At 37.5% G+C, this 25,814-nt stretch overlaps 2 protein-coding genes across 11 annotated transcripts in view; one reads left to right on the top strand and one right to left on the bottom strand.

The window, feature by feature from the left end:
• LOC127411944 (arginyl-tRNA--protein transferase 1-like) overlaps positions 1–9,533 on the bottom strand; it is a 133,349-nt gene extending 123,816 nt beyond the window's left edge. For all 7 annotated transcript variants that reach the window (XR_007892371.1, XM_051647883.1, XM_051647884.1 and 4 more), the window contains exons 1-2: positions 9,401–9,533; positions 1,490–1,553 (exon numbers count right to left, since the gene is read on the bottom strand). Coding sequence is in view for 6 of the 7 variants with exons in the window: in XM_051647883.1 (XP_051503843.1) it covers positions 1,490–1,553; positions 9,401–9,500 (164 nt within the window). In the remaining variant the exon portion in view is untranslated. The remainder of the gene's footprint in view (positions 1–1,489; positions 1,554–9,400) is intronic.
• A 3,114-nt stretch (positions 9,534–12,647) lies between these two features.
• The window catches only part of LOC127411930 (CSC1-like protein 2), a 64,958-nt gene continuing 51,791 nt past the window's right edge, over positions 12,648–25,814 (top strand). For 3 of the 4 annotated variants that reach the window (XR_007892365.1, XM_051647850.1, XM_051647848.1), the window contains exon 1: positions 12,657–12,899. The gene's annotated coding sequence lies outside the window, so the exon portion shown is untranslated. Of the gene's footprint in view, positions 12,900–25,814 lie in introns of all 4 variants that reach the window. The other variant, XM_051647849.1, reaches the window with a different exon arrangement.

The following is a 25,814-nucleotide window of genomic DNA, read 5'->3' as shown; positions in this document are numbered from 1 at the left end:
AGAGTCACATGGGGTAAACTCCTCGTGGTCGCTATAATGTGGTTCGTTCTCGGTGAGTTGAGCGTGGTTGCCGTGGTGGATGGCGTGAAGCCTCCACATGCGCTATGTCTCCGTGGTAACGTGCTCAACAAGCCACGTGATAAGATGTGCGGGTTGACTGTCTCAGACGCGGAGGCAACTGGGATTCATCCTACGTGACCATGAGGACCTAAAAAAGCACATTGGGAATTGGGCATTCCAAATTGGGAGAAAAAGGGGAAAAATCCAAAAAAATATATATGTTTTATAATATATAAATGTTACAAATTCATAATCAGCGCATCCACATATATCCACGTCAATCAAAACGATCGTAACAAAGAAAGGGAATAGCTACAATAATTTTGATTAAACTGTGTTTTGTGATTTAGTAATTGCACAACATGTCGCGATTTTAGTTTCAATATAATCAATAGTGCTTCTTTCATAGATATCAAACCGATGACTCAGAGGTCGAAGTCTGTAGTTTTTAAAGTGGTTTCCATTCATCATGTTAGCACATGTTGTCAGCACGAGAGCACCAATGTTAAAAACATTAAAAGCATGAGAGTGAGTCTGCACCGCGCAAGAGAAAATTACGTTTACAGATGATTGTACTATATTAAACTGCTGTAAATAATATACAGTAATGCTATGAGGGTATATTTGATGGTCCTGATATTGCCAAAAGTAATGTCTGATTTTGAAAATTATATTTTAGAAATACACCAATCAGCCACAATATTAAAACCACCTGCCTAATATTGTGTAGGTCCCCCTCATGCCACCAAAACAGCGCCAACCCGCATCTCAGAATAGCATTAAGAGATTATATTCTTCTCACCACAATTATACAGAGCGGTTATCTGAGTTACCGCAGACTCTGTCAGTTCGAACCAATCTGGCCATTCTCTTTTGACCTCTCTCATCAACAAGGTGTTTCTGTCCACAGAACTGCTGCTCACTGGATGTTTTTTGTTTTGGGCACCATTCAGAGTAAATCATAGAGACTGTTGTGTGTGAAAATTCCAGGAGATCAGCAGTTACAGAAATACTCAAACCAGCCCATCTGGCACCAACAATCATGCCACGGTCCAAATCACTGAGATCAAATTTTTTCCCCATTCTGATGGTTGATGTGAACATTAACTGAAGCTCCTATTTGCATGATTTTATGCACTGCACTACTGCCACACGATTGGCTGATTAGATAATCGCATGGATGATTGTTGGTGCCAGACGGGTTGGTTTGAGTATTTCTGTAACTGCTGATCTCCTGAAAACGGTCTCTAGAATTTACTCCGAATGGTGCCAAAAACAAAAACAAAAAAACACCACTGAGCAGCAGTTCTGCAGATGGAAATGCCTTGTTGATGACCCATTTATGCAGTGTAGACAACTGTATTATGAAACATTCTTTGAATGTGAGAATTCTTCAGTATTGATGTCAGACAATAAGACATATCAGCACCTTCTCCATCCTCTGTCAATGAGATCTTGGTAGTCCTGAACTGTCATAGTATGGGACCACATGCCTAGAGAGAGAGAGAGAAAACATTTAGAAAATTCAGTGCAAACTTATCAGAAAACATAAAGACATGCATAATCCTGAGAAACGTTTAACACTTTAGGAACTGTGTTTGTATGTATGACAACAGTAGGAGGTTATTTGATATTCATTTCGAATGGACCACTGACAAGGCTCTCTGACACACTGTTCTGGAAATGTTCTGGAAGGGAACGTCAAGGAGAATTTAGCTCCCACACAAGGGGAGCTTTGAAAATTCCCCTTCGGTTTTGGGCTGGGGGTTAAGATCTCTCTTTTGATCTAGTTTTGAGCAACAATGCATTCAACCTTGAGGCTGAGGAGGGCGTATAATCAGAATTTCAGTTGTAGGTATGTTTGTTAGGTTGTAAGACATTGTCTGTCGCTCCCAAAAGGGTTAAAAGATGTCAACATGAACATAAGATTGTAACAAAGATTTACTCTACTTTCTTCTATTAGTAGACAGGAATAGCGTAGGCTAGGGCTGAGCGACATGTCACATATTTACCAAATATTCACAACAGTATTTGGTAGTATAAAATATAGTAACATTGCAGTGATCTTAGAGGTGCACCAAGTAATTTTTTTCCTCATTAAAGAGAGTTTTACTAGTAATGTTGAAATAATGAGCACTTACATGAGATGAAGACACCAATCATATCAGTAACCTTATAAAAACTGTTTTATTCTACATGGAGAGGGTCCCCTCATGGGGGCTGCCATGCTGGGATCATGTGATCAGCCGAATACTCCTCACTTAATCTTATTGGATACTTTATCTTGTTGGATACTTTCACTCATGGATTAAATCAATCATGGCTGACTGTAAATAGTAAATTTCTTCAACGGCATCGCTAACTGAAAACTATTTTGTTTAAATGATGCTGCATTCATGCCCCTAGGTGTCAGTCTAGCTAAGTCCTGGACGACATACTGAGTGCACCTTTAAGCCCTTAAACTCGTGCATTTTTGGGCTGCCGCCTGCAATTTTTCATACTCAAGTTTAAAAGCTCACCATTTACACATACTGTGGACTAATTGCAAAATAAAATTCAGAAAACCCCTCAAATTAAAAAGAAAAGACACCAATTATTCATAAATAATATGGTATACGTTTACAATCTTATGATAAACAGAAAGTTACAAAAAAACAAAAAACTTTTTTTTGTCCTAAATTTGCAAGCATGTAATTCTGGTTCTGTTTGCTCTATCTCCCTCCAAAAAGTCTAATTTCATTCCACTAGATGGCAGCAAGTACTAAAAAAATCAAATGTCCTCTATCACCTTCCATCACAAAATGTCGATCTGAAATGTAGGTGGCACTCTAACACATTTCAGTCCTCACAGATGTGCTCGTCCATAGACATTCAGTCTAATTTTCAGTTCATGCACTGCCCCCAATTTTTTATCAAATATCTCGGCCTCTGAGTGGACTAAAAGCACAATCTAGGTGTCATCAGAAAGCCGTGATCCTCCCCTTTGCGATGATATAATTTTTTTTTTTTTTTATCACCAATAGTCGATCATATATTTTTCAGATGATTTGCTTATCCTGCTGGACTGCATATTTTGTTCTGGAGATCTAAGAAATAACATTGGAATATTTACACAAGCAAGCTCACAGACAAGTAAAAAATGTCTAATTTTTATTTTAGAAAACTGTCTAAGGTAAAAGCAGATATAAAGCTTTTTGCTATTTGGGGCTTACAGCAGCAGTGACCGGCGCATAAATTAGATGTTTGTATTTGATGACTTACAGAAATCAAATTTCACTTTGTGATTCTTTTTAAGATCTTTCAAACTGTGGTATTAGAGAAATAAAATAAATTTTATAGTCACATTCATAAGAATGAGTGCTTTCATTTAATATATGACTTGTCCATTTGGGTGCTATGTGAAAGACATATATATATATATATATATATATATATATATATATATATATATATATATATATATATATATATATATAAAATACATAATATTAATATTACTTAATAATTATATAATATTTCTACCACATTACCTTTAGGTGCGGTTTATATGCGATGTGGATGTTTTCAGCCCTTATTTTGTTATTTTATGAAACATAAATGCAAACATGATGGTATTCTATGAAAAGTTCAGATTCTAAGCTTTCAAATGATACCCCATATGCCTAATTTATGTATCTGGGGACTTTAACGTTTTAAATGTAAACTTAGTTTACAATGTAGTGAACCACTTTGGACCTGCCGGAGGGTCCATGAGTTTATTTTTTGAGCTTGTATAATGTCTGTTCGAGCAGGTTAATTTTGTGCAGGTTTAATTCTTTCAGTCTGTTCTTTTTAATCCAATCTGATGAACCGGTTCACATATTGCACCGAATCGGCTTGTGAATCACACTTCAGTCTGAATCAGAATTAATTGTTTGACTGGAATAATTTCCACATATCTGTTCTTTTTAAAAGGCTAATTTATAGGCTTGGGATCGATGCCTTTTTCACGCATCGATAATCAGAAGATTTTCCCGATGATTATCGATATACAGTATATCAGGATTTTTTTCAGATATAAATAACGCTGCTCGATGCACAATAGTATTTGTCTTTTCAAACATATTTTTTAACACTTTTTAAACTTTGGTAAAGTGTGAGCAGCAGGATAAATTAAAGGGGTTAGCACACCGGACGCATTTGGCAGATGACATGGTGCATTTTAAAATTCGAAACATTTATGTTCTATCACAGTACGAGCACCGCCACTGACAGAAAACGAGCTACGACACTGGAGGCTGCACATTCTGCAGTGCTACTGAACGCAACTCGCTTAAGTTTTCCATTAAATTCAACCCAAATCATTATCAATGGATAAAGATTATTTACTTTAGCCATCATTGTGCAGACATTGTGTATATGTATCTTTCATATAGCCTACAAAATGTATTTTCAGTTACAAGTACATCTTTTTGGGGGGCCTGGGTAGCTCAGTGGTAAAGACGCTGACTACCAACCCTGGAGTTCACTAGCTCGCTAGTTCGAATACCAGGGTGTGCTGAGTGACTCCAGCCAGGTCTCCTAAGCAACCAAATGGCCTGGTTGCTAGGGAGGGTAGAGTCACATGGGGTAACCTCCTTGTGATCGCTATAATGTGGTTCGTTCTCGGTGGGGCATGTAGTGAGTTGAGCATGGTTGCCGTGATGTAGACGGCATGAAGCCTCCACACGCGCTATGTCTCCATGGCAATGCGCTCAACAAGCCACGTGATAAGATGCGCAGGTTGACGATCTCATACGCAGAGGCATATTTTTACAACTGTGACTACAACTGTGCTTTTCCTACCAGCAACTGGCTTCAGTAAATATTATATCTCCCCCTTGCAGTTTCCCAAAGCTATTACGCCATTGGAAAGCACACAAATTAGGCTTCTAATTTAAATGTCAGCTAATGTTAATACATCGATGTCTCAAAAATATATCGATAAAATAATGTGCCGATCAATAATCGATATATCAATATTTTACGACATCCCTACTAATTTATGCTTCCTAGGCAAACAGGATACTTTTAGCTCACCTAAAATTTGACGACAAAATGCATTGTAGTTTCTTTGCTGATATTTCTCCAGTTCGTGCACATCCCTCAAATTCTTGACCTAAGAGAACACGGCTTGTCGCAGAGTGTTTATGATTGGTTAAAACTAATCGTGGGTGAGTGGTTTGGACATGATGTTCTTTATTTATTTTGTTAGTTTCCTTAATTAATTTGAAATCAAGGTAGTGCATGGTATAAACCAAGGCTTCGTTAGCCTAGGGTGCTTTAGTACATTCAGGAGAAAGAAGTTCAGGTTCTTCCATTGTATAAATTAGGCTTTACTGTCCCTTTCAGTGAATCAGTTCAATCACACCTTTAGTTCGATCCGTTTGAAGTGTGCGAACACTCAAAATGTATTGACACAAAAATATAAATGTTGACATTTTTATCAAATATTGTCAAAAGGCTGAAATATTGAGAAATATTTTTAATCTAAATAGCCCTGCCCGGTCACTGTCATGTTAGGCTATATAGTCCAGGCCTAGAGTTCCCATAAACAAACAAACAATTCAACAGACACCATTTCAGTGGGGGAGTGGGATCACAAGACACTGCAGCACCACCCACTGAGCCCTTTCAGGCAATATCCATCTGGTCACTACAAGATCAAAAGTGAGGGGTTTGTTTTTTTCCCTGCCTTATCACCTTTTAATCGAACAGATATAAGGCAACTGTTATTCAGAACACAACACAATAGACCCCTGATTCTGTTTACATCAGATAAACGGGGAGTAACAAGCCCTGAAACAATTTAAACTACTTACTAACTACAAAAGACAACTGATTAGAGTATACCTTCTCTTATTAAAATGACTGAGGAATATTCAGACTGCATGTCAGGGCAGATAGTGCCATCGCTGAGCATTAAGCATTAGCCTGATTTAATGCAATCTGCTTGCATAAATATGGTAAAGTGCAACTGTCAAAAAAGAATATGGCGAGTGATTCACTTCTAGACAGTTCAGTGCTGTGCAAGTCAAAATGGGGTAATACCGTTAAGTGCAGGGGCGTCGCTTTGTTTTAAAAAGTGGTGAGGAGTGGGGAAATAATCCAGAAAATGTCGACTTGATGCATGTTGTATTTGATAACGGCATCCTTTTATCTGCCACTTTCTGTCCAGGAATTTCATAGGTCTGTGGATAAATGCATGGATAACGGAATAATATTCATCACGACTTGTTAGTCTATGGATAAGCCTGCTGCTTTTTCAGTGTGAGGTGTCCAGGGTTCAAACCCTATTATATAAAGTTTCTCTTTAGTCAAATTCAGCCTATTTCTTGTATTTTGGTTTGGACTGGCGTTACAATAATTTGTGTAATGTAAATTCCTTAAGATAAAAAATCAGAAAAATCAAAAGCAAACGAATATCTCTTTCCATCCCACCCCGGACTGATGGCTTCTATCCACGTCAGGATTAACATCAGAAGCATGCTTCCTTATTCCGGTCTCAGGATCAGATTATCTCCAGCACGTTCATTCATAGACAACCTTGCCCACTATTTATATCTAACGTTCCCACTGTAACAACACAGCGACATCACAATCCTTGTTCATCAGCTTATGTCGCCAATTTTAGCACCATCTCCGCAAGAAAGCTGTCAACCTCAACAAAAAGGTCAGCAGTACAAACATTTGAATAAAAATGTATATAATGATTAAACTTGCAACACATCTTGACATCCTCTCCTGACTGGAGTAAATAAAATCACTTAAAAGTTGTAATCTTTTTCTGCCCTTACAAAATTGACCATGAGTAATAAACCACAGTAACCATTACTGTTACTACTGTAAACCAGTAGTGTAGTCTAGGGCATACGCAGGCATACACCATATGCCCACCTATCTTTCTTGGGATTTTGCGTACGCCCACCTAAAATAAGTGATGATACGTATGGCCGCCAGAAAAACAAGTAGGCTTTTGACAATGAACTTACTACTAACGTGATTCCGCAGCACCATTGAGTGAATTGTGTGTGTTTCTTTTTAAAATGTAGAGATTCCCTCTAAACGCACACAGAGCAGCGTGAGGCGGGAGTGCAACTGATGGCACTGGCAAGACAGACAGTCCGACTAAACTGATCCACCATTCAGAACGTTCATTTCAGACGTGATTGGATGTTTGCTAACCAATCATATTTTCTGTTTCAGTAAGGGGCGGACAATTCCAGCATCTAATGATAATGCACAAGCATCCCTGGAGTAACCATAATTTGCACTGTAAATTTATTTCCCTGCTTAACGTAAATATATACATTTAAATTTAACTTATGCAATTAAACTTTGTAAAAATACTGCATGCACCCAAGCTAGTTTTTGATGCTCTTTGCAGATGCTGGACAACTGTGTTCCATAATTATATCAAATGTCTTTTTTTGTGTGCCTTTTACTGCTGTCGGTGGTGCCTTTTTCTCGTGATATCAAATCATTTAAATGTATATTTCTAAATAGGAAAACAATTTCAATATACAAAGAAAAGCACATTATAGTACACAGATTCAAACAATAACCATTAATTATTACGTAGGCTATATACTGTATATGGTAATACAAGATAACGTGTTAACGTGAACATTACTACACTTATATAATCTATACAATGCGTAACAGTTTATTGCGTATTATGTATGCATTAGTTTATTAAAGTAATTTTCATAGTAGCCTAATGAAACGAACATTAATAAGACCTATATATTTAAATACATATTTAACATCAAGTTACCCTACCATGGTTATTAGTGTGTGGGACTATAATTACAACAGGCACATTTTTTTTAATGCAAAAAAATATATATATATTGACATATATTTTTTTTTTACACATTTTACATATGTACCGTATATAACTGGGTGCATGTTTTTAAACCTATTATAATGTAATATGGGATCTTGTTCAAATTATGCAAAAAGCTCTCAGAATCTGTCATTTTAGTTTATAATCTCTTTTGATGACAGTGGTAGCTAAATACCAAGCAACCTGTTTAATTGTAGTCTCAACATAGCAACTATCTGTGGTATTTTGGCGTACACTATGGTTACCGTGGTAAATGTATGCAAGGGGGAGAGCAGACCTCTGTCTGAACCATAGTCGATTAACCTGCATTTGACTGTCTAATTGGCAAATAAAGCAAATATCATCAATTTGTAGTGAAGATGGGACTTAACCCTTGTGCATCCTTCGGGACATTTTTGTCTTTTTCATTTTAGTTTTTTCAATCATTTTGGCTGTGTTAATGCCAACGGCATAAATTTTGCCAAAGGTGTGTATTTTTGGGGGAATTTTGATATTGCAACCTCAGTTTCTATAATACATCTATAATACACTGTGTAGTTACACTCAGGACCTTAAGGACAAAAATTTCCCCATTGAAACCCATTAAAACTGCAATATTTGATCCCAGTGCCGTTAAAGCATAAAATCATTAATTCTATGATATTTTGCTTTAATTCCGGAGCCCTGAATTCAACATTTTTATTTTTAATATTTTCCATCAAATAATTTTTCCAGATGGCTCCATTTTTCTCATGTTTAGCCTATGGAGCAAATACAAGCTTTTCCCCTATTTTCTGTTTGCTGTATTATAGAGCACTGCAGGCCAACTGAATAAATGTTGCAGCTGAAATTGTGTGGGTGTGTTGGTATGGATGTCAGAGTGTGTTTTGTGTGTATTGAGAAATGTGTGTGTGTGTGTGTGTGTGTGTGTGTGTGTGTGCTGTGTGTGTGTGTGTGTGTGTGTGTGTGTGTGTAAAAAAACAACAGTGGCATTATGTAAACAAACTGGCATTTAAAGGGTTAAAATCCTGAAAATGAATGAATATTTAGTAGTTATGATCAGGACTGATGTTGGTTAAAAAATCTAAGTCAGTGAAAGTGGAAGATAATATTAATATATAATATTTTTATGGCAGTTTTTTGACAGGGACATTTTTGTCCTCTAAGGACCACTAAGTAACTTTTTTAAATTGACGCACAAGGGTTAAATGAATGTAAAGTAATGCTAAAATACAAGTTCTCTAATGGAGATATGGACTGATAATCTGTTGGGACATCATTGCAAAGGTAGGTTAGAGTGCAACCCCCTTTAAAATAATCTAACTAGTAATTTTGCACTAATTAAGCGTTTGAAAATGTGACAAATCGTGTTCAACAATATATGAAACTGGTAATAGCAAACGGAAGCCCATGCTAGTCAGTGTTGACTGGTCAAACCCGGCTTCATACAAGTGTTTCACTTCAATTAATATTTATTTGTTAATGTCCACTTACCGTGTGAAAAATTGCCCTTCTCATGTTTACAGTAACCGCAGCGATAGCCATCATCTCCCCCGAAATACTCCACTATACTGTACGATCCGCCCGCTGCCATTTCCACACTCACTCGTCACTGCGCCCAGCAGCGATTTAACAGACCCTACTATTGGACAGGCTTGAGTTATGAATATTAATTACGTTACGTGACGTTCGCTCCATGGGCCTGTCCGATTGGCTAAAAGGCAGACGTTGGGGGTGGGCGATAATCTGCTGGCGAATGAACGCAAGGAACGCCCCAGAAAATAAATAAATCAAAGTCAGAACGACTCAATTAATATTCATGAACTGAGCCTTCGTCGTATTATGATAAAATGGTTTTAAACTGCAGAACAGGAAACACAAATTTCTCAGTACTTCCAGTACTACTGGCAAGGAAGCACAAAAAACATGTATCATTCAAAACGCCATCAAAACATAATAATTGTACTACCTTTTTTAAGACATTTACCGTGGTAGTACCATAGTAGTCTTCGAAGTGACTATGCACAGCCACAATATCACAATGCAAAATGTAGTTTATTTACCCATGCACACCCTCTCACCAAATGACGCGTTCCCACAGTAGCCACAGCAATATCCACACTTTTCACCTTTGATCTCCACTATGGAGTGCATTTCCCAATTGGTCCTTCTCTATCCGATGTGTAGTTACTCTGTGCCGTACAGAACATTTCTCTTTATTTATATGTGTTTTTTAAAAAGTATATTTAAATATAAAAGTCTCCCCTATTATTGACTTTTTAATACGCAGTCAGTTATGGCGCGTCCAAAACATTAGGCTATACGGTAAGGTGTGGTTCACTTTTGTGCATGTTATAAGCTAAACCAAAGTAATCTTTACCCAATTATTCATAAAGGACAATAATATACACTGGCGGCCAAAAGTTTGGAATAATGTACAGATTTTGCTCTTATGGAAAGAAATTGGTACTTTTATTCACCAAAGTGGCATTCAGCTGGTCACAATGTATAGTCAGGACATTAATAATGTGAAAAATTACTATTACAATAAAAAAAAAAAAAAAAAAAAAAAAAAAGAATTTCAGAACTTCTTAAACTACTTCAAAGAGTTCTCATCTCCTCCACGTGCAGCAATGGCAGCTTTGTAGATCCTTGTTATTCTAGCTGTCAGTTTGTCCTGATACTCAGGTGACATTTCACCCCACACTTCCTGTAGCACTTGCCATAGATGTGACTGTCTTGTCAGGCACTTCTCACGCACCTTACAGTCTAGCTGATCCCACAAAAGCTCAATGGGGTTAAGATCCATAACACTCTTTTCCAATTATCTGTTGTCCAATGTCTGTGTTTCTTTTCCCACTCTAACCTTTTCTTTTGTTTTTCTGTTTCAAAAGTGGGTTTTTCTTTGCAATTCTTCCCATAAGGCCTGCACCCCTGAGTCTTCTCTTTACTGTTGTACATGAAACTGGTGTTGAGCGGGTAGAATTCAATGAAGCTGTCAGCTGAGGACATGTGAGGCGTCTATTTCTCAAACTAGAGACTCTGATGTACTTATCCTCTTGTTTAGTTGTACATCTGGCCTTCCACATCTCTTTCTGTCCTTGTTAGAGCCAGTTGTCCTTTGTCTTTGAAGACTGTAGTGTACACCTCTGTATGAAATCTTCAGTTTTTTGGCAATTTCAAGCATTGTATAGCCTTCATTCCTCAAAACAATGATTGACTGGCGAGTTTCTAGAGAAAGCTGTTTCTTTTTTTTCCATTTTTGACCTAATATTGACCTGAAGACATGCCAGTCTATTGCACACTGTGGCAACTCAAAAACAAACACAAAAACAATGTTATGCTTTATTTAATGAACCAAATAGCTTTCAGCAGTGTCTGATATAATGGCAAATTATTTTCTAGTACCAAATTAGTAATTTAGCATGATTACTCAAGGATAAGGTGTTGGAGTGATGGCTGCTGGAAATGGGGCCTGTCTAGATTTGATAAAAAATTACTTTTTTCAAATAGTGATGGTGTTGTTTTTTACATCAGTAATGTCCTGACTATACTTTGTGATCAGCTGAATGCCACTTTGGTGAATTAAAGTACCAATTTCCTTCTGAAACAGCAAAATCTGTACATTATTCCAAACCTTTGGCCGCCGTGTATATAATCCATAAAACGCAGCTCTACATGAAAATACTGTTTATCCTCAGGATAATACGTACATATTTGCATGGCCACTAGAGAGCAGTAGAAGCCTCTTGTAGGAAGTTAAACAACTATATCAAAGACGTCCACTGGCGGCCATCTTTGGAACGCTCTCGCGAGGCTATTTCCAGTCATGGAAGTGCAGCTCCTATCTACTTGAATGGGAGAACACCGAAATCTCAAAAACGGTCGGTCAAGATTACGATAAAAGAACATAATTCAAATTAAAAGTAAAATATGACAGCATTGGAATCATAAATTGTGCTTGTTCACCTCATATAACGCAAAAAAAACGCGATTTTACCGGCTTGTATAGATAACGCGCATGCGCGTTCCCGAGTTGATTGTCAGGCGATGTCTGTGTCTAAAAGGGGATTGGCTCTTTTACCTGTAAGGCGGGACTTACTGGGCAAATTCCAACCAAAAGTGACCATCACTATGCCCTACTCATTACGAAGGACAGAGCTCTTGATGTGGGCACTCTGAAGGGAGCATGACATTTCACTTTGAATGTGAAAAAATAAATAAATAACTTTCTTACTTTTGTTTGGAACGGCTCTTTCTACATCAGTTGATAGTTGGGGTTTCCCAACTTCTCCCATTCATTTTAACAGAAGTGGCCCGTCTCTGCTAAGTTGTCTCTATATTCACCAATATTGTTGATTGGGTAGTTTCTTACACTAATTTTAATACACATGTTTCTCATGTTTAAATTACTTTGCAATAACAAAAAGGCAAATGTCGATATTTTCTTTGTAAAATGTCCAGTGAGAAATTGGTGAAATATTCCAGTCTACATTTGTAGCTCGAACAAGAGGTTTCAAGCTGATTTTGAGGTGTATGTATGCATAACAACGACCACAAGTCGTCAAAGCCGATTGAAAGGCCGAATGTATCCGAATAATATCGGACATTTCCGAAAAAGACCGAATACGAACCGAACACGAACACAAGCGAATTCGAATGGAGGGCCGAGCGTGACCGAAAATACACGAAGCATGCCATTCGTAGCCGACGCCCCATCTGGAAAAGACTTCGTGGGTTGCCTGTGAACCACAACACACAGAGCCATACTAGGGCTGGTTGTGACAGAAAGTGTATGATGTACGCTCTTATGGACTAATCCTGGCCTTTTAGTTTTTATAAACGCTGATAATCCCTTCTGACGAACCTGTAAATATAGCCTGGATTGAATATCTGTGATAATTCTTGTTTTTTTTGTTTTTTTTTTTGAGGGGGGAGGACATTACAGCAGTAGCTAGCCGAGAGCTACTTTGGCGTTGACCACTGCGGACAGGTGAGTTAGCTTTACCTGTGACAGCTTAACTAACTAGTTTAAGCGATGTCACTCTTACCGTTTTGGGAATGATCGATGCTTTATTTTTAGTAGTAGCAGTAACCATGTGAACTGATTTAAGCAGAAAATAATGAGAAATCACCCCACCTTAGAGGCTAACAGGAGCTGGGCTAGGTCGAATTAACTGTTAGCTAACTAACTGTTTGTTTTTAACTTTAACTAGTATTGCGTCTAATGTCCTTCTGAAAGGAAATAATTTCAGTGAAATACTCACAGCCCGTCCAAAGCTGGCTAACATGGATTGTTTAAAGTTAAATGGTAATGACTGATTAGCCTCACCATGTTTACTTGGATCTGTTTTTCTTAAAGTCACATAAATGTCTAATTAGTTTTCATTGTATAGTTTGTGAACTAGATGTACCTGAGGTGATACGCGTGACATAACTAATCTCCTAATTAGTGTCAAACCAGTATCATGACAGATTATTCTGTGCTCTAGTCACATATATTTTGACCCATCTCATCTGACTAGAATATAACTAGAGTTTTATGGAACTAGAACCTTAAGAGTTTAGCCATCTATGTCAAAAGTAATTATTGTTGGAGATTCTTTAAATAGTGTCTGGAAATCTGAACACTGCAATTATAAACAATCCGGAGAGATGATTAGAAAAGGATGAGAGAGAAGGTTTTTGTGTTCACTCCACCAAAACATATCTTGCTGTTTGTTTATCTTATGACAAAAACATCTATTGATTAAGTGTTCTATTGGTGCAGACATGAGTTGCTCAATGTTTTCAGCTGCAGCTGAACCTTCCATTTGGCTAACCCTAACATAAATCAATATATTGAGCCCATTGATGTCCTGAAAATGGCATTCAAAAATTAGAGGTAATTAAGGTGTAATTCATGATTATAAAGGCCTGAGTTGTCCAAGTTAAATATTGTGACAATAGTTAGAATGCAGTTTACCCTTAAGGCTATGCAGAATTGTATACAATACAACTGAGGAGTCGGTTATGTCTTAAAAACCTCCTTTCAACCAGGTCTTGTTCAACAAAGCAACAGCGGGTCCTGGGGCACGCCATATGTTCCATTTGTCCTGCAGCACCTCCTGTCATCTCTCTGTTCATATACAGTTTGCATACAAGGTACACTGCCTGGCCAGAAAATAAAAGTCACATACTCTAATATTTTGTTGGACCGCCTTTAGCTTTGATTACAGTGCACATTCATTGTGGCATCGTTTCGACAAACTTATTTAACGTCACAACATGTATTTCCGTCCAGAGTTGCATTAATTTTTGGTCGAGATCTTTTATTGATGACGGGAGAGTCAAACCACTCAGTAAGGTCTTCTCCAGCACATCCCAAAGACTTTCAATAGGGTTAAGTTCAGGACCCTGTGGTGGCCAATTAATGTGTGAAAATGATTCCTCATGCTCCCTGAACCACTCTTTCACAATTTGAGCCTGATGAATCTTGGCATTGTCGTTCTGGAATATGCCAGTGCCATCAGAGAAGAAAAAATCCATTGATGGGATAACCTGGTCATTCAGTACATTCAGGTAGTCAGCTGACTTCATTTTAGTGCTGCATAGCGTTGCTGAGCCTAGACTTGACCAATTGAAGCAACCCCAGATCATAACACTGCCTCCAGATGCTTGTATAGTGGTCACTATGCATGACGGGTGCATTGCTTCATGTGCTTTTCTTCTTACCCTGATGCACACATCGCTTTGGAATAGGGTAAATCTGGTCTCATCAGACCACATGATCTTTTTTCATTGTCCAATCTTTTACGCTCCCTAAAAAATTGAAGTCGTTTTTTTCCGATTAGCTTCACTAACAAGTGGCTTTCTTATGGTCACACAGCTGTTTAGTCCCAATCCTGTGAGTTCTTGTCGCATTGTGCATGTGGAAATGCTCTTACTTTCACTATTAAACATAGCCGTGAATTGTTGCCAGCTTAAACATATTAATCACTGCAATAATAATCTAATCATAGACTCTTAAGTATCTGCTTATTTAAATCCAAACGGTGACTTTTGTTTTGGCCAGGCAGTGTATAGCAAACATCATTCAAATGTAGTGTCCTTAGTCATGTTGCGTCGGCTTTGGTTCTCTTCATAAGTGGTCGACCGATGTGGGTTTTCAATGACGATTCCTCTAGGCTAGTATGTAGAGAGCACAGTATGGTAGGTGAAGATGTAATACTAATTAATGACAGAAAATTAATTGTCACAAAATTGCTGAAATGAACAAGGGTGAACCAAATATTTCTGTTAAATAGCCATGCGGAGATGGTTATAAGTTGTTGGCGATAATCTCAAAATTGGCAAATATCGGAACATTAATTGGCCTGGCTGATGTATTAGTCCATCACAACTCTTCATTAGTGGAAATGCTATTAACAGTACAGTATTTCATGATCACCAAATGATTATTCATTTGCACATTGTTACAATATGAAGTGACAGAGGCCTAATACAAAATAGACCTGTTATATTCCCAGCTACATTTACCTTTTACCCTAATTAGGGCCTTAAAATTAAGATACAAAAAGGAGAGTTTGTTCTGAAGCAGAATCTTAAGGGATATTAAGAGATCGTTAATACTTCTGGAGTTATTGACACTCCAAATTTGAAAAAACTACATGTGTTAGTTTTTCCCAATTTTTGGACTCACATCATTGGCATATAATGCAACAAGGGGTGCTGAAGTCAACTGGTTTTAGTAATAGACCTACCAAACTCTGTAAAATAATGATGCTGCCAAGGTTATTCTTTACCTGTAGTTTTGCTCAAAAAATCACAGGCTAAACTTGTCATTTTGACCCCCCTCTACAAAATAATGGTTTACTTGGTAATAATTGATCCGTGGTATTTATTAGTGTTTAGCAGATGCTTTTATCCAAAGCGACTTGAAAAAATAAATAAAAATAAGCAATTGATAGAGACAACAATATTAGCAGCGGAATAAGACAACTATTAGACAGCTTTTAGTCATGTGATTTCTGTATTTTACATGTTTATTCAAGGTGTGCATTACACATGCACAGCCAACAATCATTTGTCAAATCAAGTTTATTTGTCATTTGCACCACTTTCACATGGTTCAATGAGCACTGAAATGCTTATGTCGTGAAAAACATCCCTGAAACATGAGACAGTGTGGACGATTTTATCCAGACAACACAGACATATGAGATGTGTAAGCATAAACATACACAAAATAAAATATGTATGTATAATGTATAGAAAGAGTACATGTTGTTTGTGTGGACTGTACTAGGTCAGGAGTTTTGCATTGCCATAGTTAAACTGTTTAAAGAAATATTCTGGGTTCAATACAAGTTAAGCTCAATCGACAGCACTTGTGGCATAATATTGATTACCACAAAAAATAATTTTGACTTGCCTCTCTTTTCCTTAAAAAAAGCATTTGGGTTACAGTTAGTGGTCGACAGATATGGATTTTTTTAATGGTCGATGTCGATATCCAGAGATCAGGGTGGCCGACAGGCTGATACAATGCCGATATATAACACCATTTAATATAGTAAATAACAAAATTGCTAAAAACAAAAACCCCCTCTTATTTAGCACTATATTTACCCAGTTCACACAAAACTTAAACTTTGTTAAAAAGATTAAAAAAATAATATTGAGTTTTAAATGGTAGATAGCAGTTTCTTCTGATTTCTGTTTAGTCATCATATTTTAGTGATTTATTTGCCCATTACATTTTTTTTAATATATTAGGAAGAAGGACATAAAAGTACACACAGTAGTCCAGCAACCATAGATGGCATGTCCACGTTAGCAATCACATTTTCTCAAAAAATACTGAATCAAATCAAATGTACATACAGTGCATAGTGAATAAGACATTTACTTATAGCACACATAAAGCGCTTTTACTTTGAAGTTGCACCAGAGACTATTTAGCAGAGACGGGCCACTTCTATTAAAATGAATGGGAGAAATCAGAACACCCAACTATCAACGGAGGTAGATAAGAAGTCCTGCCTTACAGGTAAAAGAGCCAATCACCTTTTAGATACAGACATTGCCTGTCAATCAACTCAAGAACGTGCATGCGCATTAGCTATAAAAGTTGCATAATCTGAGGTAAAGAAGCACCATTTATGATACCAGTGTTGTCAGATTTTACTGCTGATTTGAAATATGTTCTTTGATCGTAATCTTGACCTACCGTTTTGGAGATTTTGGTCTTTCTCCATTCAATTAGATAGGAGCTTCACTGTTATGACTGGAAATTGTCTACCGAGAGCGTTCCAAACATGGCCGACAGTGGACTGACTTGCTAGAAAGTCTTTGGTCGCACTCACGCACTCGTGCGGATCCAGCGCAAGCCTCAATCTCCTGACAGTTTAAACGGCCTGGATTGCCTGCTTGGATTGTCGTCATGATTTGTGAATCAGAGGAGCTTTTGATCCTGAAATTTTGATTTTGGCTGATAGTATACCCGCTTCAGAGGAAGATATTCTATGAGCGCTCGATGGGAAGAAAACGCTGGATTTCTTGAATTACATCTGTTTAAACGATATATCTGCATATTTGCAGATGGTATATAAAAGAAGTTTTATTTATATTTGCCTTTTATCATTAGAAAAGTGACAGGGAACTGTTGAGGAGAGACTGTTAAATACGTGCTTTAGAGGAAGATGAATGAGCGCTCCACAGGATGCTGAAGTTGTGTGAGGTTGGTTTATTACATCTGTTTAAACGAGATATGCGCATATTTGCAGATGGTATATGATATTAGTTTGATATTTTCCATTTGATCATTAGACAAGACAGTTAAAAGTTACTGGGAACTGTTGAGGAGAGAGAGGGAGAAAGAAACAGACAAGCACTTTAACATTATGAGCTCAAACGCGTCTGCTGCAGCTCTGATATGCGGACCATTTAAATTAGACTGTGTTACACACCGGTCTATTGTAGTAACACGATGGCACGTAACAACAAAATGAACTGTGACTGGTCGTTTACATGTCTCAGTCGCTTCACATGCAAGCAGCTGATTCTCAGCGCCCTCAAGAAACAAATCGGCCAAAGGGGAAAATTTATCGGCCGATGCCGATAATGAAAAAAGTCAGAATATCGTCCGATTTGTCGGCCTCTGCGATATATCGGTCGACCACTAGTCACAGTGAGGCACTTACAATGGAAGTGAATGGGGCCAATCCATAAATGTTAACCCTTAAACGCATACCTCAGGTCTTTAGGAACCCGGGACCTCAGTCCATTTTTTGGAGTTGTTCCCACACCTCTTTAGTATTCCTCTTTCTCTTATAAATAGTGTAACACAAAATTATAATGAAATTATGATGGTTTAAGTGTATATGGTCGTGAGAGACCCTAGGTATGTAAGAGTGTCGATTTGTTTTTTTTCCTGCACTTCCATAAATTATATTTTTTATGATTATTTCATATCTATGCAAGTTTACTATCACAGGATATCTTTTTTTTTTTAATTATTATTATTACAAGAGGAATGAGTACTATATTCATACAAATAAAAACTATATCACAATTTTCTGTGCACAAAAAAATTAACAACAATGGTGATTTATTAGTATTCCATATTCATGTACACATACATATTATAAATGTTATTTCTTACTCAAGGTCACACTGATGTTTCAGTGATTGACTTGATTTACATTTTACATTGCTATTTGATGAAGAAACAACATGGAAGTAAACTATAGCAAGTGTAACACATGAATAGTATGATATGATTATTGTCATTTGGGTTTACTACTGAAATGATGTAAGTTGTGCATCTATAAATAATAAGTGCCTGTAAAAATGCTTGTGTAAGTTATGTGTATCCTATGTAGCTCAATTTGTTTTTGAAAGCCAATTTCATCTCATTAAATTTCATTGTAATAGTCAGTAATCCTTTTCTAGATTTGGCCTGATTTGTTGCATTTTGTCTTTGATATATGAAACGTTAAATATATTTTATTATTTTCTAATTGTCTTGAAGCTATTTTGAACATTTTACACTGGGCATTTTGTAGATCTATTTGTGATAGATATAATTGCCGGGTCTCTAAAGACCGAATATGTAAGAGTGTTTGGTGAAATTCCCATGCATTTAAGGCTTAAAATACTCACTGTTTCAAAAGTATAGTCACAAGATGTAAACAGTATGCGTTAACATTAGTGGTCAACCGATATATCGCAGAGGCCGATAAATCAACCGCTATTGGGATTTTTTTAATGATCGACATTAGCCAATACATTTTCCCATTTGGCCGATTTTTTTTCTTAGGGTCGTGAGGGCGCTGAGAATCACTTGCTTGCATGTTAAGCATCTGAGACATGTACACGACCAATCACAGTTTGTTTTTTGTTACATGCCATTGTGTTACTACAATAATAAACCAGTGTGCAACACAGTGTCATTTAAACGGTCCACATATCAGTGCTCGTCTGTTTCATTCTCCCTCTCTCTCCTCAACAGTTCCCTGTAACTTTTAACTGTCTTGTCTAATGATAAAAAGGCAAATATCAATGAAACTAATACCATATACTGTCTGCAAATATGTGGATATCTTGTTTAAACAGATGTAATAAACGTCACAAAACTATAGGAAATCCAGCATACTGTGAAGCTCTCATACAGTATTTCTTCCTATCAAATCAAATCAGATCAGATCAAATCCCTTTATTGTCACTCAACCATATACACAAGTGCAACAGTGGGTTGAGTGACAATAAAGAGATTTGATTTAACTGTCAGCTAGATCTAAAGCATGTTTTCTGTCAGCCTCTCCTCAGCAATTCCCTGTAACTTTTAACTTTCTTGTCTAATGATAACAAGGCAAGTATCATACTGTCTCGTTTAAACAGATGTAATTCATGAACCTCACGAAAATCCAGCCGTTTCTTCCCGTCGAGTGCTCTTCTAATATCTTCCTCTGATGCACATATCCAATCAGCCAGAATCAAAACTTCAGGATCATGATCAAAACATCCTCTAATTCACAAATCATAATGGTCAGTTTGTGACAATCCAAGCAGGTGATTCAGCCCATTTAAACTGTCAGCTAGATCCGTACGAGCGCACGAGTGCAACCTTGAGAGTAAATGTCATACTATGCACTGTATTGTACAATGGGTTTGATTCAGCCTTTTGTGAGAAAATGCGATTACTAATGCGCACATGCCCATCCATCTGATATACCCTTCTTCCTAATATAATATCAGTTTCTTCGTGTGCATATAAATAAAATAAAAAATTGATGACTAAACAGAAATCAGAAGAAACTGCTTTATACCATTTAAAATACAATCTTATTTTTTTAAGATAATTTTTTTTACAAAGTTAAAGTTGAGTAAATATAGTGCTAAATAATTAAAAAAAAAATTTTTTTTATAGCAATTCTATGTTTATGTTATACTATTAAATTGTGTGATATATCGGCATTGTATCGGACTATCGGCCACCCTGCATTAAAAATCCCATATTGGTCTACTAGTAGTTAACATGATTTTAGTGTGATAAAATCGCTTGCTTACCTTTTCTGACTAAAGTTATAGCCAATTTTACTACTTCATTGACATGACGATATAATGGCAACAAACCCTAAAACCCTAAAATTACTGTTTAAACAACTTTACAGCTCAAATAATACATGGGTTTGGCCTTTAAACCCTCGAAAAATTGGCCCCATTCACTTCCATTATAAGTATCTTACTGTAACCTCGATTTTTGCTTTTTTTTTTAAAGGAAAGAATAGACGAGGCAAAATAATTTTTTGTTGTAATCAACAGAATGCCACAAATGCTGTCGATTGAGCTTAACTTGTATTGAACCCAGAATATTCCTTTAAGGTGTGTAGTTTGTGAATTCAGAAGCAGATAATGACTGGACAATAAATAATAATTCCTTTCATTTATATAGCGCTTTTCTAGGCGCTTTACATAGAATAGGGGGACTCTCCTCAACCACCACCAGTGTGCAGTATCCACCTGGATGATGCGACGGCAGCCATAGTGCACCAGTATGCTCACCACACACCAGCTATTGATGGTTGCCAATTCAGGGATGGGGATTATTAGGAGGCAATGATAGATAAGGGACAATGGGGTGAATTTGGCCAGGAAACCGGGGTGCACCCCTACTCTTTACGAGAAGTGCCCTGGGATTTTTAATGACCACAGAGAGTCAGGACCTCAGTTTAACATCTCATCCAAAGGACTGTGCCTTTTTACATTATAGTTTTCCTGTCACTATACTGGGGCATTAGGACCCACACAGACCGAGCACCCCCTGCTGGCCTCCCTAATACCTCTTCCAGCAGCAACCATAGTTTTCCCCGGGAAGTCTCCCATCTAGGTACTGGCCAGGCTCAACCCTGCTTAGCTTTGGGCAACCAGGCGAGAGCTGCAGGGTGATATGGCTGCTGTTTGAAATGTTAGAGTGGAGGATTAATTGTAGTTCTAGAACACAGTTGAATGGAACAGACTCCATGAAAGTGTTTTAATCATCCCTTGAAGACTGCTGATAATGTTTATGAAGGCATTAGTATCACACTGACCTTTCAAATTATGCCATAATATGATATTAACAGCTGTGCTAGAACATGATGAAATGTTGCCAGTATTACTGCACTCTTGTAATGTTGTTAATGATTCACAGCTTCCTTTAACCTTGAGGCCAACAGCCCTTTAAAATAACATATTATCTGTGACACATTCTTATCAACAACAATAGTTTTGGTTGACCTTATGGAAGCCATACTCCTGTGTAGTCCAACAGGACATTTGCAAGCAATCTTTGAATATAACCCAGCCAGTTTGGTGTAGATATACCTCAGCAGAATTGGGGTTTCTCGGGCAATTGTAGATATTTGCGCAGATCCCATGTCAAATAGATTATGTAACTCTCCATTCAAGTATAGCAAGGCTAATATTAGCAGACGCTGAAGGTTATGTGAACTCATATATATATATATATATATAGATAGATTATAAAGGGACTTGGAGGAATCATATGACCTTTCGGCCTATTGTGATCAACTGATAAACTCTCAAAGACACCGTAACTACCATGAAAGATTATGTAATTTGAGTTTTGTTAAGTGTAGGGTCATGAAACTCGCACAAATGGATTCAGTGAGGCTGACTTACAAGAAAAAAACGCTGTTTTGAGTTACCACATCACTGGTGCAACATTGCATCACATTTCTTTGCCAATATTCTCATCTGCTCTTATATTTGCATCTCAACATTGGGAGCAGATCAGAATATGGATTATATGATTCCCACATTAAGAGAGTCCATAAACATAATATTACACCATTAGTCAATAAGATGCCAGAGCAAGATTTTGATTTAGTTAATTAATTATGTCATATATAATTGTCTGTGTGTGTGTGTGTGTGTGTGTCTGTGTGTGTGTGCGTGTTGTCAAATTAGTTGAGGTCAGAACTTTCAGTTCAGAAGTTCACCAGTGTCAGCATATTACAGGAAGGCACATGCTTCGCTCTAGTTTCAAAAGCATTGTTCAGAATCAGTTCTCATTGATCTGTTGACCATTTTTCTCAGACGTCTCAGAAGCAGGTGAAAGTAGAGATTAACGGTAACTTGATTAAAACTAGTAAGAATAGGAAAAACTTCAGCTTAAGTTGAGCAAACAGTTTTTTTACAGTTTCAGAAAACTATTAGAATTTACAGTATGACATGTTTGACGCATGGGCACAAAAACTGTTTTGTTATTTTTTTTTAGTACAGTCAATGGCAGGCGCATCTGCGGCCAATGTGGACTGTCAGCATGTCTTAAAAAACTGGGCTGCATGCGGATAGTGCGCCCCTGCTGTGCTGGAGACTAAATTTAGCTTCACACGCTCTGTGCGCGAGATGTAGCGGCACGCTGAAAACCGAAGTATTCTTTGGCCATAAGTGTTATACCACAGAATGTTGCTATCAGAATCAAGTATTTCAAAGAGCCGTGTATTGGGCCTTTTACCCCAAGCGCATTTTGCCATTCGTTTACACTGTTTTTCAGTTGTTGTTTTTTTACGTAAACTTCGTTTACTAAAGTCTTAGTCATATGTCTTTGACTGTTGCGCTGTGCCTCACTATTTTTTTCAGTGTGTCACAGAGGACCGCCGCGTTTACAAGATGGCATGGCAAGTTAAAAGAACTTCAGCTTTTAAAAATGCATCTCCAAACACTTGCATTCTGTTCCATTCATTGCATCTAGCTTTTTTTTTAATGCATGCATTCGATCGGAACACCTCCTGATTGTACTGAAATTTCAGGATATCTGGAAAGCTCGGTCCGAATTAAAACATTTTGGGTCCTTATTTTAAGAAAAGCTAGCTGGGCAAGTTTGTTAAATTTTGTTTAACTCTAAATTTATCGCTAGCTACAGGAATAACTCATCTGGTTTAATGGCACAGACATTTGAAGGTAACTCTCACCTCTAACGAGGTCTGTTACTGCCACATCATTGCAAGAACACACGTTTATTTATTGATAACAGTGGGGCCGAGATGCATGCAAGGCATTGGCCAAGCATTCGCATCTGAATTTGTGTACTTGCGTCGAGTGTTTTTCTGATCTGAGACTACTGTATGTATATTTTCAGACTCTTGACTGTTGGACTCTTAAGGTGCACAGATCAACAGTATGTGTTTTGACTATGTCGATGCCAGGAAATCACAAGATCTGTCTGTGTTGTCATGGGAACAGGTCTAATGAACGTAAAGAAAGAGAGTTGTCAGTGTTTCTCTGAGCCTCAATAATTTTGATTATTTGTAACCTGATGCTTTTATTAGAGCTTGGCTGTCACAAGCCATGTCATGCATTGGCTGTTTTCATGACTCTGCATTAGTGTTGAGTTTAGAAGGACAGCAGCAGGGTGGATGTCCCTGCCATCTGTCACAAAACCTCTTAGAGATTCTAGTCTGATTTTAAAAGGCAAGATAGATGGGTCTGTTATAGTTTTAGTAAAGTTAAAGTGTTAGTTCACCAAAATCTGAAAATTCTGTCGTCATTTAGTCGCCCTCATGTTGTTCCAATCTTGTATGACTGACTGACTTCTGTGAAACACAAAAGGAGGTGTTAGGCAGAATGTTAGAGACTGACAGCCTCAGTCACCATTCACGTTCATTGCATTTTTTACCCCCCCAAAAAAAATTCTCTGCATTTTAATTAGGGATGCTTTGATGTCTCGGCCACCGATATTTATCGGCCAATTTTTGACCAAATCAAAACTATCGGTTTTAAGCATGAAAATGCCATTTATAATTGATTATCAACACACTTTGTAAAACCTCTGTGAATTCAAATGCACACTCCAAAGATAATGATAGCTACAGAATGTAGAAGGTTTGGCACTCCTAAGAACATGTAATATTTCAATTTCAATCATTCTTGTTCTCACATTAATGAGGACAAATCTTTGTTAGAGATGTGACAGTTTTGAAAGCGTCACCTATAAATGAGGTAAAACCATCTAAAACGCTTTGAAACCAGCAAACTTTGACTTCTCAGACATTGGTATGATATCTATTAAGGCTGCACAATTGATTGAGTTGAGATTTAAATCGCAATATGTTCTTGCACAATTACTAACCTTGAAAGCTTAAAATAGACTGCAATCAGTGCTTCAGTCAGGGCTTTTGACTGGTTGCCCACTATAGCTAAGCAGGGTTGAGCCTTGCCAGTACCTGGATGGGAGACCACCTGGGGAAAACTACGGTTGCTGCTGGAAGAGGTATTAGGGAGGCCAGCTTGGGTTGCTCACCCTGTGGTCTGTGTGGGTCCTAATGCCCAAGTATAGTGACGGGGACACTATACTGTAAAAGGCACCGTCTTTTGGATGAGACGTTAAACCGAGGTCCTGACTCTCTGTGGTCATTAAATATCCCAGAACACTTCTTGTAAAGAGTAGGGGTGTAACCCCGGTGTCCTGGCCAAATTTCCCCCATAGGCCCTTCTCAGTCATGGCTTCCTAATAATCCCCATCCATTAATTGGCTCTATCACTCTACTCCCTCCTCTCCACCAATACCTGGTGTGTGGTGAGTGTACTGGCACACTATGGCTGCCATCGCATCATCCAGGTGGATGCTGCACACTGGTGGTGATTGAGGAGATTCCCCCTATACTATGTAAAGCGCTTTGAGTGCCTAGAAAAGCGCTACATAAATGAAAGTATTTATTATTATTATTAATTGCCCAACATATGCATAATATGAATTTGCATACATTTATATTTTTTCACATCAATCATCATGCTTTGATATTTAGTTCTTTTTCAATATTTTTTAAAATCTTTTTATCTTCTGTTTGTCTTTCATTGTGGCTCTCTTTAAAATTTTGGCCTGTCATGTGTTCAACGGATCCAATCCATGTTCAATAGAAATTATTTTTAGAACAATAAAAAGCTTTTGTACCTCTGTTCATTTTTAAAACTTAATTCCTGAGTAAAAGAGTGATCTGATTACAAAATAATGTAAGTGGCAAAATATCGATATCAGTCAATAGGTTTTGTTAAAATCTGTATCGGCCAAATATTTTCATATCGGTGTATCCCTAATTTTAATACATTATTAAACATCAAATATGTTATGAGTGAGTGTGATTGTCGAAGTTTCACTTTCATTGTGGAGTTGACAAGCAAGTTCCCATCACGCATGGTTAGGACACTGTGTAAAGAAGGAATAAATGCTTATAACTAACTTCACCATCTGTTTTGCTGCAGTTTGTTACACAACCCAGCATGGGACTTTCTCCCTCAACACCCTTATAAGCTGTATTTACTTTCCATTTTGGGAAAGTCAGAGCCCTGCTGTCACAGTTATACCATAACCTTGATTCTGACATTATTCCACACTGGAGAGCCACTGTGTGTATATTGCTTG

The sequence above is a fragment of the Myxocyprinus asiaticus genome, chromosome 21, assembly GCF_019703515.2.
Source record: "Myxocyprinus asiaticus isolate MX2 ecotype Aquarium Trade chromosome 21, UBuf_Myxa_2, whole genome shotgun sequence".
In the NCBI taxonomy this organism is placed as follows: Eukaryota; Metazoa; Chordata; class Actinopteri; order Cypriniformes; family Catostomidae; genus Myxocyprinus; species Myxocyprinus asiaticus.
This window is presented reverse-complemented; position numbering and strand designations above follow the sequence as displayed.